The sequence below is a fragment of the Andrographis paniculata genome, unplaced genomic scaffold (genome assembly GCF_009805555.1).
Source record: "Andrographis paniculata isolate CXL003 unplaced genomic scaffold, ASM980555v1 Contig70END, whole genome shotgun sequence".
NCBI classification, from domain to species: domain Eukaryota; kingdom Viridiplantae; phylum Streptophyta; class Magnoliopsida; order Lamiales; family Acanthaceae; genus Andrographis; species Andrographis paniculata.
The window spans coordinates 2322617-2340520 of record NW_026137607.1 but is presented as its reverse complement, the minus strand read 5'-3'; the positions used below and the strand labels follow the sequence as shown (position 1 = coordinate 2340520).

At 24.0% G+C, this 17904-nt stretch overlaps 1 protein-coding gene across 1 annotated transcript; it reads left to right on the top strand.

Moving 5' to 3' along the window:
- Positions 1-7377: 7377 nt before the first annotated feature.
- LOC127264454 (uncharacterized) lies at positions 7378-9904 on the top strand. The gene is made up of 2 exons (XM_051293994.1): positions 7378-7671; positions 9098-9904. The coding sequence occupies exons 1-2, from the start codon at positions 7480-7482 to the stop codon at positions 9386-9388; spliced, it is 483 nt and encodes a 160-aa protein (XP_051149951.1). The 5' UTR covers positions 7378-7479; the 3' UTR covers positions 9389-9904.
- Positions 9905-17904: the final 8000 nt, after the last annotated feature.

Sequence of the window (17904 nt, the reverse complement as noted above, 5' to 3'; positions counted from 1 at the left end):
GATTTTTCTAGTAAATTAAAAAATAATTGTATTTAATTATTAATGGAAGTGTTTTTTTGCTTTTATGTATACTTATAATGATTACTTTTTGCAATATCAAAAGTTCAAAATATCACATCATATAACTATTTCAATTCAAAATTTTTACTATTTAAATCACAAATTAAATTCGACCCTCCAAACAAACACACCCTTGGTATACAGTACCGAACCCCCTTCTAACTTAATTGCATATATGATATCAAAATATAATGTTTTACGCCGAAATACTAAATTGAAAAGTAATTTTATAATTTTGTCGCAGTAAATGAATTTCTTTTTATTTTTTTTTTCTATCTTTTTTAACACAAAAATTATATATTTAAATTTCACTATTAACTAATTTTCCAATCATAAAATATCACATCAAATATTAATTTCTTTTATATTACAATAAAAATTAATTGAAAATTTTAAATATTACATAAATATCTATTTATGTTATACTTCATTCGTCTCAACTCAAAGTACCATTTTTACCACTTTCATATGTCCCAGTCGAAAGTGTTCATTTTCTATTTTAGAAAAAATAATCATACACTTAATAACAAAATATCCTTTAACTTTACCTAAATTATAAATATAACATTACACATATAATTACTTTAGATATAAAGTCTAATAGCAAAATGTCAAAACATTTTATACATTTTTACTAACCAAATAAATAATACTATCTCCGTTCACCGCAAATCTATCTATTTACTTTTTGCATATTAATCTTTAAATATTAATTATTATATCAAAACCTAGTATAAATTAAGAAAAAACGACAAAAATATTTCTATTGATATCTTATAATACTAATGTAATAATATTTGTACAAAAAATTATACAAATATAAGGATATTTTTAATGTTCGAAACAATTATGTCAAATGCAAATGGATAGATTGACGGTGGACGGAGATAGTATTACTTTTTAATCTACTACAAAACCTCAAATAACCCATTTCAATTGGGACAAATGAAGTATTAAATATCTATTTTATTTTCTATTATTCAAAATTTTAGTTCAATTTTTAAATTTACAATCAAATAAACAATAAAGTTAGTAATATTGATAATTTAATTAAAAATATTAAAAAATTTTATTTTAATTAGTATTTACTAATTATTTTTATATTAGCATAGCAGAGAAATTTCGTAGTACAACTAAAAAATAATGATGGATCAATTTGGTGGGACATGAAAAATATATATACAATATGTCGAGTAAAACTTTCCAATAAAAAGTTGTTAAATCTTTTTTGACAATAAAATTGCAAATTACGGTATTTTTTCATAAAAAAAATATTATTATTATTATTTTTTGAAAGTCTAAAATTCTTATATTAATATAGGTTTTCATAAATTATACTGTAAAATTAAAATTCGTAAATTAATGTAAATTTACATAAATACTACTTTCGTCCCGTCACAAATGATTCATTTTTCTTTTTTATTCGTCCCATAAAAGATGACTCATTTTTATTTTAGTAAATTTATCCATCTTAAGCACATCTAACAAATACTTCCTCCGTCCATTTTCTAATGTCCTATGTATATTTACACGTATTTTTAGGTCATTAGGGTTTTGTTATAAAATGACCAATTTGCCTTTAATTTTGTGTATAGAAAAGAAAAGAGTAAATAAAATAAGGGCAAAAGAGTAAATTTTATGTATAAAAATATAAATAAGACAATAATTGTTGGACATTCCAAATAAATGACCGTGTATAAATTAATTTAATTAAATTTCTAACATCTTATACGTAGGACTAACTCAAAATTTCATTATTTCTATCTCTCTTTAATAAACAAATATTTTATCTATATTTAAAATTTATCATTTTTATATAAAATTAGTTTTAAGTTAAATATAAATTAATAAATATAATTTTTTTTTATTTGTATTATATAAAATTTTATAATCTATAAAATGATATATATTGTATATATTTTATGGAGATAATGCTAAAAATATTTAAAATACCAACGACATTATTCATACAAAAAATAATAAAATAATATCATAACTTATTATTAATAACTTACTAATTTACACTATCTAAAATACCATGTCCCTAACAAAGAAGATCATTTGACCCGACCCGGAACGAAAAAGTATAACATACCAAAATTATTATTTTTAAATTTTAAAATAATAAAAAAAAAACTCAAAAAAGAAATATTTTTTTTTATTATTTTTTGATAACTTGGGAACTCGCCGCTGCTATCCGAAAGTACCTAATACTCTGCAAATTAGGTCCGAAACGTGTGGCAGGTGGACCTAGATGCATCAAAATTTGAATCAATAATCTCACGATCATAAGTTCACTTCTCACACCACCAGGTGATCCGTTACCAGACAAAAAAAAAAACGTTTGAAATTGAGAAAAATGGATGAGACAATTCTTATATATATATTTATAAGGTACTCCCCAGTCCCACATAATTTGTCCCTATTTTTTATTTTCGTTTGTCCCACATAACTTGTCATTTTTATTTTTGAAAATCTAATTATGCACTTTAATCGCATTTTAAATTTTAAATTTTATAATTTTTTTAATTTTAATTAAACTATTTATTTATTTTAATCTTAATTTATAATTATTTTTACTAATATATTTTTTAATTACTTACTAATTATATTTTACCTAAATTTTTGTGTCAACAGTAATACACCTATATTAGGTGGGACGGAGGAAGTATGTTTTTAAGGGAGAGATAGGCGATATGGTAAGTGGTAAGTGGATGCGTGAGTGGGGAGTGCAGAACATTTATTGGCCATTAGCTCACGGGAATCATTTATTGTAACTATATGCTTATTTATTACAGGGATACATGTTTGGTTGGGCAGCTCCTACTTCTCATTCTCATCAATACATATATATTGTTGAAATAATAAATATTTATCGTATACTCCATCCGTCCCATATTTATATATTTATTTACTTTTTACATGGAGTTTTAAAAATATTAGTATTATATTGGAATAAAATAAAAATAAAGCTAAAAAGACTAAATTACTCTTATTAGTATTGCATGATATAAAAGTAATGATATTTGTGTAATATATTATACATTGAAAATGTATTTATAATGTTAAGTAGATGGTATAATTACTAAAAAAAGAAATTGTTATTTTTTTATAGGATGAACCAAAATAGAAAAATAAATAAATTATTAAGGGACGGAGAGAGTATATTATTATCGTACTGTCAATTATATTTTATATATTGTATGTATTAAATTAACATGCAATACATACTTACATAAATGGTGATACATAAAATTATATGATGTTTCAAACTATTCATTAACTAAGCTACTAAAATTTCAATAATCACTAGGCTTGTTGAAAGCCACAAGATTTTTTTTCTTTTTGAAAAAAATGAATATTCAAAATTTATTACTACCTCCGTCAACAACCAATCTATCCATTTGATTTTTGTATGCTAATATTTGAATATTAATTATTATATCAAAACGTAGTATAAATCAAAGAAAAATGACAAAAATGCTTCTATTGGTGTCTTATAATATTAATGTAACGATATTTATACAAAAAATTCTATAAGGATATTTTTAATGTTAAAAACAATGACGTCAAATGCAAATTGATAGATTGGCGGTGGACGGAAATAGTATTTACATTTTTATATTTAATAATATTTCTTTGGTAACATCAAGCTATGTTACTCTTTCTGTTTCATTCAAATAGGTTATTTGAAATTTTATACTCCCTATGTCTCATACAAAGAGTAACATTTATATTTTGCACGTAAATTTTCGAATATTCAGTATTATATTGGGTTGTAATAAAAAAAAGATGAAAATACCCTTATTAGTATTGCATAATATAAAAGTGGTGGCATTTATGTAATATATTGTAAGTTGGAAGGGTATTTATTATGTTAGGTAGGTAATACAATTACTAAATTAGAAAATGGTATCTTGTTTTGGGACGGACGAAAATTGAAAATGGAACCCTTTTTATGGGACGGGAGATGTATTTGTAATTTAAATAAAAACTAAAAATATTTTGGTATTAATGCATAACTATTTTTATTAAAATAAAAAATAAATATTTTTGAGTGAGACAAACAAAAATAATAAAAATGATATTCTGAGTTGAAACTAAGAAAGTATTATATATACATATATTTAGATGTCTTATTCAAATATGTCATTTTCATTAAAAAAATAATAATAATAATAATAAAATAGAATAGCAATTACATCTTAAATAATTCAAATCAATTGCTTTAGCATTTTACTTTTAATGATTTCCAAATTTTAATTTTAATTACATTCCATTGGAATCGACAAAAATAAGAATGACCTAGATATTCGAAAATTCAACATAGATATGATATGAAAAATCAAACTCAAGTAGGGTCGAGCTGAAATTTTTAAAAATAAAAATATTTTAAATTTAATATTTTAAATAATAGTTTACTCTATTACGGTTGTGTTTGTTTGGAGGATTGGATTTTGAATTGAGATTTGAATAGTAAAAATTTTGAATTTGAATAGTTGTATGATGTGATATAATTATGTGTTGATGTGATATTTTGAATGTAAAATTGATTTTTAGTATAATATATATAAAAAAAATAGGTGTTTAATTTGATGTTTTTGGGAAAAAATTTTTTGGATAAATAGTAGGATTTTGTCAAAATCCTACAAACAAACACAACCTACAACTATTTTATTAACTAAATTCAAATTAAATAATTTTTTAATAAATAGTTTCTTAATAACCATGAAAAATAAAAGTTGGATGGATGTATTTATTATAATATATTTATAATTAATTTCAAGTATTTGATAACTTTGAGATCGTGTGGGGATTGGATTTTAAATCCACTATTTATTTATTTATGTATTTTTTTTAAAAATATCAAATCAAACACCTATTTTTTATTTTTTATTTTTTATATTATACTAAACATTAATTTTACATTAAAAACATCACATCAAACTTGTTTATATCACATCATATAACTATTCAAATTCAAAATTTTTACTATTGAAGATGATATTTTATATTGAGCGGATGTTTTTGGATGAATATTTAGAGATACACAAAAATAAAAAATAAAAATATTTAGAAGAGAACAAATTAATTCCTTTCCTTTTTTTATGTTTGCATTTTTTTGAAATATTTTTAAAACAATTGTTAAATATAATATTGTGTATGAAAATATCTTTACAATTAGTTATAAAAACAATATATGATTTTATTTGATTGTTTGTTGGAAGTTGAGGTTAATGAGATTTATTTAATTAAATTTTAATTAAATAAATATGTAATTAAAATAAATTTAAAATGTGAATATTTAAGTATCTTTAAAATACTATCTATGCATGACAGACATATTATTTTTCCTTTTAAATCCATTTATATTTTTACTAAATTTTTAAATCTATTTAACAAATATAATTTAATTTAATTAAATTTTTAACATTTTATAACCACTAATTTTTTTTTTATTTTTATCTATACAATACACAAATATTTCTATATATAATTATATATTTATACACAATTAACATATCTTAATTTTATAAAATAATTAAATATATAAATATATTTATTTATTAATAAAAACAAAAACAAGAATTGACTTTATCTTAAAATTTATATCTATATATATTTCATATCTTCCTCCGTCCGAATCATATGTATTTATTTATTTTTTGCAAGTGAATTTTAGTATATTAATATTTTATAGATGATATATAATATAAATATAAATAAAAAAATGCCCTTAAAATAATTTATTATTTAATGACATTGTTTGTAATATTGTGTAAAATATAAATATATATATTTTTATTAAAATAAAAAATATTTTTACTAAAAAATAAAATTACAAAAATAAAAAAATAATTACATATAACTCTTTTTTTTTTTTTTTTTTAAAATTAAGAACTTTGTAGGACCGTTAAGTGAAAACAAACAAACCACTAATAATGCAGGTGAGCAAGCATGCGCACGTTGCAATAAATTTAGGATATGTTTGTTTTCGGGAGTAATTACTTATATCACATATACTAATAAGGTTATTTTAGTAATTTCAACTTTATTTCTACTATATGTCAATATAATACTAATATTTTTAAAACTACGTGTTACTTATGAGACAGAGGGAGTAATTATTATTTTTTTATATATAGTAAAAATGGAGTATTATAAAATAAGTAGTGCTAAAAAATGGAACAAAAATATTTTTTATAACAATTCAAAACAGAAAAAAAAAAAAAAAAGGTGAACATATATTTAAATAACGAACATAGTATTTTTTATTGACTTTTTATGAATAGATAAAAATATATACAATATATCGTGTATAATTATATGTATATATTATATATTTTTTTAATTATATTAATGAGCAATCGTGTCACTACAGAATAATTGGATGAACACACCCTCAGTCTAAGTTTGTTGTTTTTTTGGCTATATATATTTTTAAATTTTATTTTTACAATTTTTTATAAAATTACTAGATTAGTTTGTGCTATAGAACATTAAATCAAAAATATTATTCAATTAAAAAGCAAAAAAACAAAAAAACAAAAAAATATGGAAAGAACAAACTAGATGTTTTATTTTATTTTATTTGCATGGTCTCATGAAATTGCGCCAAATCTCTCGTACTTCTAAAACTGTGTCAAATTCTCTCATGGTTTCATAAATTATACGTTTAACTCTTTCATCGGTCCTTATTTAATGGTATTTGATCTAAATGCGCCCAAACTGCGAATAAATTTTAGAATATCAATTTCTAAACCCCTAAAATTATATATATTTATTTATATATATATTTAGCCTAAAAATACTAAAAATAAACTCTTAAAATTTGAGAAAAATAACTATTTTTGAAGCTAAATATAAGAAAAATAAATATATTTATAATTTTAGGGGTTTAGAAATTGAAATTTTAAAATTTATTCGCAGTTTAAGCGCATTTATGTCAAATACAGTTAAATAAGAACCGCCGAAAAGGATTAAACGCAAAGTGTATAAAATTACGAGAAAGTTTGACGCAGTTTTAAAAGTATATGAATTTGACGCAATTGCATGAAATCACGGATAAATTTAATACAATTTAGCGTTATTTTGATTTTATAAATTGAATTGTTGAAGTGTAAGTGGAGTGCAATAAATGGAGTTGGATTTAGAGGCATTAAAGTGATATCTACTTGTCCCTCATAAATGCATGGCCTGCCCTCCTTTTAATGTATTAGTATTTATTGCACAACCTCTTCATCATACATACAATTAATATACATACATACATATATATATATATATAGCTCTCCCTCGCTTGCATTTGCATCACTTGGAATTAATTTCTTTCTTGCATGTTCATGATCTTTGTAGTCTTTAATAATAATAATAATAATAATAATAATAATAATAATAAAAATAATATTTATTGACCATATGGAGTTTACTCAACTTTCTATGTCCGGCAAAGGCAAAGGCAAAGGCGAAGGCGAAAGCATAATGAAAACCGATGGCTTTCTTACGAAGAGGAAATGGAAGTCGGAAGAAGAAGAAGAAGAAGAAAAAGTCGACGTTGATCTTCAACTTCAACACCACCCTTCTCATTGGGAGCAATGCCTCGACCTTCAAGTATACATACGCATTCTTTAATTTAATTTAATTTATTTTTTTTTTTTATAACGTGTCAACCCACATTCTTTAATGTTTTAATTTTATTTTTTAATTTTTTATAACATGCAAATACACATTCTTTAATTTTTTTTATTTTTTTATTTTTATAACGTGCGAACCCATATTCTTTAATTTTTGATAATGTTGGAAGCCGCGGCTGAACTCGCATTCCTTAATTTTTTGTAACGTAGGAACCCGCAACTGAATCCACATTCTTTAATTTTTTATGACATGGGAATGTCCAGTTGAATCCGTATTCTTTAATTTGTTTGCACGGTGGGTAGCTCAAACTATTTTATAATACTCCCTTCCTACCGTAACAAAGTATCAATTTTTCCATTTTAGTCCGTCTCATAACAAAGTATCCATTTCTTTTTTTAGTAACCGTACTATCTACCTAACATTACAAATACCCTTACAACTTACAATATATTACACAAATATCATTATTTTTATATCACACTACTAATGAAATTATTTTAGTCATTTCTACTTTATTCCTACTATATCCCAATATAATACTAATATTTCTAAAACTACGTGCAAAAAATAAATGGATATTTAGTTCCGGGACGGAGGGAGTAGTAATAATTATTTTTTCTTCTTCTTTATTTACTATTTACTATTTCAATTTTTTTTTTTTTTTACAATATAACACCCAATACTGATTTTCATACAAAATATCATATCTAACAAGTAATTCATTGTAGAAACTTCAATACAAGAGTAAAAAAGAAACTTTTACGTTTCTTATTTAAAGTATACTATTCATACTATCCTAAGTTCAATACTTATATATAATACTTTTCCTTACCATGTATGCTCAATGTGACCTAGTTACAGAAGGAGAGATTAAAATAGAAATTACAAAAACAAAATTGATGAATTATTAATACGATCATGAAATGGATAATTAAAAATAAAGATACAAAAGTTAAAACAGTTAATTATGTTATCACTACTACACAATTTATTCTCTTTTTTTTTTTCTTGCGTCTGTTAGTTAAATTTATTTTATTATTATATTTGGAAAAGTTAAAAAGTTACTATTTAATTATTATCATTCATTTAACACTTATTTATAATAAATACCACTAATTTTATTACATTCTCTCTTCATTCTCTTTAATTACTAACTAAATTTTCAAAAAAACCTCAAACTATTTTTTTAATAAAATATTTATTTTTTTTAATTCGCACCAAACCCAAATAAACTATTAAACTATTTCCGACTAATGGAGTATATATTAACTTTGATATATATATATATATATAATATCCTATAGACAATTTTCAATTGCATTATTACATAATAAGTTATTTATTGTACAGTCAAAATATGTGATTAAATATCAATTTAATTACATTGATTTCATCCGTACAGTCAGGAAAAATGTACTACGTGGACAACAAGACTTGGAGAAGTACAAGTAGCAGCAAACACTACTTTGAGGCGGATCATCGTCAAAAGCTTGACTTGGAGCTCAACATCTCCACCACTAATAATAATAACAACAACAACAACGTTAACGACGACATGGTTGCCTTAGCCTGTGCGAATTGCCATCTTCTGGTCATAGTGAGCAGGTCTTCTCCCTCTTGTCCTAACTGCAAGTATGTCCACTCCCTTCAGTCATCTTCATCCTCCAAACCCGCTTATCGTTGGCCCATCTGATGACTCATTGTTGTTTCATTTTCCATCTCATCCCATCACTTATATAATTAATTGCTTATTATATAGGTGAAATTGTTTATAACTCTCACGTGATTTTGAAATTCAGCGTAAAATTTCTCCGTACTTTCAAAATTTCATAGCACGTCCTTATACTTTAAAAAATGTTGCATAAAATCCTCTGCCATGATACTTGTCTTTTGTTACGAGGAAATGATTTCATATTAATGTATTTTGCATGGTGAGGGGTTTCATGCAACGTTTTTAAAAGTATAAAGGGGCGGCGTCACACAAATTTTAAAGTAAAAAAGGGATTTACGCTGAGTTTCGAAACCATAAGAAAATTATGGACAATTTTGCTTATTATATATATGCATGTATGTATGTAAATATATTATCGTGGTACGGTCTAGCTATATGCTTTATGCACCTTTAAATTTCGCTTACATATTATCGATCATGTCTCGTTATAGACTTATATATCATTGAAACCCTAATAAGATTGAGACTCTATTTAAATACCCATTTTTGAAAGTTTTGATGCTATTTATTAATATTATTAGTATTTTTCTCTTAAAAAATATCGCATTATTAAATATGTTAGAAATTGAACTAATAAACAGAACCATTAATTTCAGAAAGATAAATAAGCTAATTAGTGCTGATTATCCAACACTCAAACATATTATATCTAAGTACACAATGTAAGAAGGCAAGGGTAAAATCAATCGCCTAATCGCTCAAACACATGAATACACAATGATCAATTAATGTTGTTTTACAGAAAATGCAAACAATCAACATCATATTGTCTCAATCAGTTTAAGAAATGAATGAAATTAACAAGCATTAATGTAGTGAACTAAAACAATCGAACCAGGCTTACAAGAGGAAAGAAGATGCATAGAATAGACACGAAAAATGTGACATGTATTTAGGAGATTCGGGAAATAGTGGAGTAGAAAATCGATGGAAATTGAATCGAGAATGAGAGAGCATAATGAAGGAGTGATGCCTTGCAAAAACAACGAAATAAAACCCTAAATTGTGTTTATCGTGGATTTTGATTTTGGATTTAGATTTTTGAATAGTTATTTGATTTGATATAACTTGATGTAAATATGCTATTTTTAATGTAAAATTAATTTTCAAAATAATATAAAAAATAAAATATAGTTTTTAATTTAATATTTTTGAAGGAAAAAAAAAATAATAACTTAAGCTTAATCTGAGTAAAGAGTAAAATAATTGCAAAACTTATGTCCATTGGGCCTAAAGAATATCAAAGGACCAAGGCCCAATGATATATTATTGATGAGTGTTCTGGCCGAACTTAGAGATTTTAAGTTACGAAATAATTCAAATTACTACTTACAATGAGTTTTTGCAGTCAATGGCGTGAAATAAATACAAATTTGTAAAACAAAATTTAATTCTTACATTAGTAAAATAATGTAACATGAGGTCTAATGAGTGAATACCGCATGAATTTAAAAAGACAAGTAATTGTGCATCAGATGTATATGAGTAAACTGGTTGGTTATATGGGTGACATGAATTTTACAAAGTGATGTGAGATTTATATATATAATGGGGTAAGAGTTAGATGGAAACAATGAGTATAAGTGAGAGTGAGTTTGTGAGTGAATATATTCATGATGTGAAGATGCGATGTGAGGTACTTGTGTTTCTTATTTGTTGCCATGAGCAATGGCTAGAAATTTCTAGACTTAATGTATGGGTTGACGATATTATGTTACTGGATCTATACTTATAATTTTAAAATGGCTAAAGAATTGAAGGTGATCACATTCATTTAAGTTTAATTCATGACTTGATTGATACTTGACCTTAGGATTTATAATGAAGTTCTAGATTTTAACTAAAAATATTATTTAAAAGAAATGTCACTATCACTAAACATCTCTATGATCCGATAAAAAAACATCCATGTCAAGTTAATTATTATTTGAATTGTTTCACTTGTTAACCTATTTATGTGATGTATTTGATTAATCAAGGTTTAACTATGATTACAACTATTGGAAAATGGTGCTCGACCAAACACTCCTGTGAACACCTAAAATAGGGTCAACTTCCGGAACATAGTTATATCACAGTTACAAAAACTTACTGCCAATGATATAAATGCAGAACATCAAAGCAGTAGATGAGGCAAAGTGTTTGGTAACATAGTTCAGTTATAAACCAACCTATATCCGGGAGATTTCAATCTCTGAAAAGTTATAGTATAATCAACCTTGATTATAGTACTAAGTAATTCCAACTCCTTCAAGTCAATCTCCTACCTTGGCCTACCTTAGAATACCTTAACAAGTTCAAGTTGTCACAAACTCATACTTACAACGACTATAGAGGATAGCTACTCAGAATTTGATCATCTTTTCCGGTTGAAACTCCAATAACTTCGATCTCTGACAAACTCTTTAGCGAGTTGCAATGCTAAAAACTCATTAAGAATATTGAGATTAGAATAGACAAGGGTGAGAGCATCGAACCATACTTTCTCTCTCTAAAGAAATCTCTCAAACCCCACTAACAACCAAAATAAGGCCGGCCACGGTTAACTATGCAGCCAAGTTGATGTCCATGCAAAACAAAGCTATTAATTCTTTTTTTCACGCAAATGGTATGGGATGTTTTTGCATTTTTTCGATAATGAGTTGACTACCCCAATTCGACCAGCTTGTATTGCATAGACATCTGAAAAAGAGACAAAAATGAACACACACAAGTATTGCAATCTGTTTGTCTGCAATGGCTGGGATATCTGAAGAAGAGATAGAAATGAATACAAACATCTAAAGAAGAGACATAAATGACGACGGATCCATTTTTCTAACAAGTCATGTGCAAAAATTTCTCAATACCATTCTACAAGAGTTTAAAACTCTTCACTACTCCATATTGAAATTGATAACAATAGGGTGGATTAACTAGAAAAAAACCAACAAAAGCTGCAAGAGAACATCTAACCGCTACCCAAAGCTCAGAGGTGGAATGATGTTCATCCACTTTTGAGGTCAAGACGCAACATCCAGCCTCTACTCCTATGTAACTTTGACAAACCCGATGCTGAGTAGTTTGAAGGGGGTTAGAATGACCTAGGCATCATAATAATCATAACTGACGGTATGAAGATAAACCTATCAACTCGATCAAATTTCAGGTACCACCATTCCAAGAAAATTTGACCTTGAAGCATTCGTGCAATATGAAAAAACATTAGAACTAATATTTGATATTCAACAATTAATTGATCAACAAAAGCTCTGTCTAGATGTAACGGAGTTTCTAGATTACATGTTTGCTTGGTGGGACCCATTGAGCTTCAAACACCACAAAAATAGGGAGCCCCCAGTGCGGACTTGGACCGAACTCCATGCACTCATGTGAAAGAAGTTTGTCTCCCATCATTAGCACCATGAAGTATCGAGGAGATTGTAAAGCATACAACAAGGTCCTCGATCAGTGAAGGATTACTATAAGGAACTTGAAAAACTTCTTTTACAAGATGATATCTGTGAAGATTAAGAGCAAACAATGTGGTGAACATGTACAAATATGTGGATCTCGAGAATATGGTATACTTGGTTATAAAGATAGAAAAGAAACTAAAGCCGAAACGGATGTTGGTAATCCATTTAAACCTTCTTTAATTGTAGGCACATATACCATAATACATCAAAAAAGACGAGGAGGTAGCATGAGTTGATTTGATGCCCCCTAAACCGGAAACTAACACCCAAAAGTCCACCACTCATAATCGAGATGTATTATATTTCAAATGTCAAAGCCAATGATATTTTACCAATCAATGCCCAAATAAAATCACTATGGTTCTTACAACATTCGATAAGTATGAATCTAAATATGAAACTAAAGAGATCAATGAGATTAATTTCTCTAACCAAGAGACAAAAGAATCTACGTCGGAGTCCAATTTGATTTTAGTCACTCTTCGAGCTTTTAACACTATTTTGAATGAGGTTGATGATACTGAACAACAAGAAAATATATTCCATGGAAGGTGTAAGATAGCAATTAAGATATATACTCTTATCATTAATTGTGGTAGTTGGACTAATGTTATTAGTGATCTTGCTGCGAAAAAGCTTAATTTTAGGGTGGATTTGCACCCGAAGCCTTACAAACTGCAATGACTCAATAATTATGGAGAAATTAATATCACCAAATAAGTATGGGTAGAAATCGATCAATAAGGTTACAAGGATGACGTAAGATATGATGTAGTTCCGATGAAAACATGCAAGTTTAGTGCATTTTTAAAAGGCAAAATTTCTATAACTCCCTTGTATAATTTAGTGTATAATTTGCTATTCACATATTTCATTTAATATTAAAATATTAGTTTTTTAGAGACATCGTAAGTTATCAATAATAAGTTATGGTATTATTTTATACTCCCTCCATCCCACATAAAATGTCCACCTTTTCCCATTTCTATCTTTTACACGTAATTTGTCATTTTCTTTTTTGAAAGTATAATTATACACTTTAATCACATTTTAAATTTCACAATGTATAATTTTCTCAATTTTAATTATATTATTTAGTTATTTTAATCCTAATATATAATTATTTTTATTATATAATAATTATTTTTACTAATACAATTGTTAATTACTTACTAATTATATTTTACCTAAATTTTTATATTTAGAGTAATGTGGATAAAATATATGGTTGATATTTTGAATATTTTTAACATTATATCTAGATAAAATATATACAATAAGGATATCATTATAACTAATAAAATTTTATATAATACAAATAAATAAAAAATATATTTATTTATTTTTAATTAACTTAAAACTACTTTTATAAAAAAATGAGGAGTTTTAAATATAGATAAAAATATTTGTTTATTGTGAAAAGATATAAATAAGGGGTTTTGAGTAACTACTACGTGTAAGATGTTAAAAACTTAATTAAATTAATTTATATTTCCTCCGACCCACGAAATTAGTCCAATTTTTCTGTCGACAACCAAATTAGTCATATTTCTTAGGGTGTGTTTCTGCGGCCCAAGTTTGCGCAGAAACACTGTTTGTACACTGCAGAGTTTTAGGGTGACACGCCTGGCCGTGTCTGTTACTCTTTTTTTTTTTTTTTAATTTTTTTAAAAATTATAATAAAAAAATTATAATAATGATAATTGAATAAAATATATATATATTTTTTTTAGAGAATTAATTTTTTTATAATACAAAAAATAAAAATTTATAAATATATATTAGTAGATATAAAATAAATTTATAATAAAATTATACATATTAATACAGATTTATATTATTATATTAATTACCATCAAATCAATACACGATCAAAACTCTCCAAACTCAAACACAAAAGAAACACGTAAATTCAAACTCACTTCAAAATTCAAATAAAAACAAACTAAAACCCAAATTTTCTCACAACCCCCTAAAGAAACACACCCTTAATAACACAATATTTAACATATAATAATTTAAATTACAAACTTAACTACATTCTATTCCATTAATAAATATTTTTCCTTTCTTTGTTTGGTCATACATTTGAGAATTGAGTAAGAAATTTTAGATAATAAAATATCAAAATTTGATATAATATAAATAGATATTTATGTTACATTTTTAAATGTTCAATTAAATTTTGAATATAATATAACAAAATATATAATATATTTGATTGTATTTTTAATTTTAGATATTTTTTATATTACCTGCGAGAAGCGTGTTGACAACATAAAAAAATAAATTTTTTTGTTAAATTTTTATAAGCTTGTAAAATATATATATTGTTTTTTATAAATAATACTAATAATAGAAGTATAAAAAAAATTGTTAGGGTGTTCGATTAAATATTATGGATGAGAGAATATAAATAATGGGATGTTAATTTTCACTTTATTTCTTAAACAAAACAAAAGTTACGGGTGTTTACTTGTGAAATTTTGGTTTTCAATTTTGGTTTTAAATAATAAATTCTAAATTGAAATAGGTGTTTAACGTGATATAAATATATATTGATGAAATATTTTAAATATAAATTAAAGCACCGTTTGAATCGGCTTCTGTAAAGTGCTTTTGGTTTCCACTTTAAAAAACATTCATTCATGCTTGTATGGGCTTCTTCTCGAAAGCAGCTTTAAAAGTGCTTTTTTTTAGAAGCACCTGAGAGTGCTTTTGGAAAAAGCATAAGCAGTTTACTATCTAAATTACAAAATTAACAATAACAACAACAACAACAACAACAATAATAATAATAATAATAATAATAATAATAATAACAACAAATTAATTAATAAAACAAAATAAAAATAAAAATAAAAATAATTCATTTACATAAAATCTAAATATAATTGTATTTTAATTATTAAGTTATATATTTTATTTTAATTAAATTTAAAATTTATGATTGAAAATATCAAATTTTAAAAATTTAAATTTAAATTATATAGTAGATAATTTAATATTTTTAAATATAATTTATAAAGTTAAAATATTTTGTAGAATAGTATTATTTAAATTTATTTAAATTTTTATTTTTCATTTTTATAAAAAATATAAAAAAACATACAAATATAGTTTATAAATAAAATTTAATAGATATATTTTCAATTAGTTTAGATAATTAAAATTTTTAAATATAATTTATAAAATTCTAAATAAATTAAAAAATTTTAATAAACAATATACTATATACATTACTATGTCCTATTTGATAATCTTAACAGTTTAAAAGCACTTTCAACTTTATTATATCTTTTATAATTATTTATCTAAACATAAAATCAAGCCGCTTATTTTTTAAGCTAATCCAAACGGATCCTAAGTTTTAGTATAATACTCACTCCGTTCAGCAGGGATGACCCCTTTGGGTGGGACACAATATTTTTAGATAATTAGATTAGTAAGTTATTAATAATAAGTTATTATATTATTTTATTAATTTTTATAAAAAATATTGTTGGTATTTAAATATTTTTAGGATTATATTTCAATAAAATATATGCAATATGTATATTATTTTGTAGATAACAAAAAATTATATAATACAAATAAATAAAATATATATTTATTTTATTTATAATTAACTTAAAACTAATTTTATAAAAAAGGAGAAGTTTTAAATATAGATAAAAATATTTGTTTTATTGAGAAGAAAGATAGAAATAAATGAGTTTTGAACGATTAAAAATTTAATTAAACTGAGTTATATTTGTTAAATATATTTAAGATGAATAAATTTACTAAAAATATAAAGTAGTCATCTTTGATGAAATGAACAAAAAAAAAAAAAAATGTCATCTGTGGCGTGTGACGGAGAAGTATAATAAATGAAAAAAAAAGTGTTTCATTTGGTATCTTTAAAAAAAAATTGAAATAGTAAAACTATTTTAAAATCTCACAGGTATTATATTTTTATTGTTAGTAATTAAAAATTATTAAAATATTATTAAAATATTTAATTGTATTATTAACATATTTAAATATATTATAGAGAAAGAATGTATTATTATAAATTTAGCCATACTCCTTTGTATATTTACAACGAAATGAGACCAAATTTGAAGAACAGAAAAAAAGTTATTAATAATTGTGATTATTATTTTGTGAAAGAAAACAAATTCATAAACTTTTCTATTATATTTATCTTTATTATTAGTAATGTGGTATTATGTTTCATTTTTCATGTCTTCTTTTAATTTTTTTTATGTAAAATATTATTTAAATTAATTTTTTTTATAGTGTTTTGTTTAATTATGTTTATATAATTAAAATTAGTTTTATTTTTTTCGTTACCTACTATTTTACAATTGATAAAAATATTTTTTTTTTAAAAATTAATTTCAAAATATATAATATTCAGCCTAAAAAAATAAAAAATAAAAAGTAAAAAAGAAAATATTTATAATTTTGTTTTAATACTTCATTAAATACAAATAATTAAAATAATAATGAATTATAAATATTAAACAAATTAATCAAATTAATTAATCATCTAACACATCATTTTTTAAACTCGGTATCCAAAAGAAATTGGATTAATTTTATAGGATTTTGTTAAGTATGTTTAAAATGAATAAATTTACTAAAAATAGAAAATGACTATTTTCTATAAGATCGACAAAAAAAGAGATTATATATACCAGGACAGAGAAAGTATTATTTTTAGTTCTCATATTCAAATTAAGGGTGAGTAAGTGAACCTATATATATATATATATTTAAAAAAAAATTATAATATCACATTTAATCCGATGCAATTCACACTAAATATACACATTTTTTGTTCCAATTCAAAATATTTTTTTTCTTCACAATTTTCATTTATCACATTCAAAATTATTCATTTCCTATTTTACTAAAAATAATTAAATACTAATAAAAAATACTTTTAACTTGTACTTAAATTATAAATATATTATTACAAGTGTTACAATTTTTGAGGAAAGAAAATGAAATTGTATTATTGATCATCAA

Coding starts and splice junctions, on each gene's coding strand:
- LOC127264454 (XM_051293994.1), top strand. CDS start 7,480: ATGGAGTTTACTCAACTTTCTATGTCCGGCAAAGGCAAAGGCAAAGGC. Junction 7,672..9,097: donor AGCAATGCCTCGACCTTCAA/GTATACATACGC, acceptor TCATCCGTACAG/TCAGGAAAAATGTACTACGT.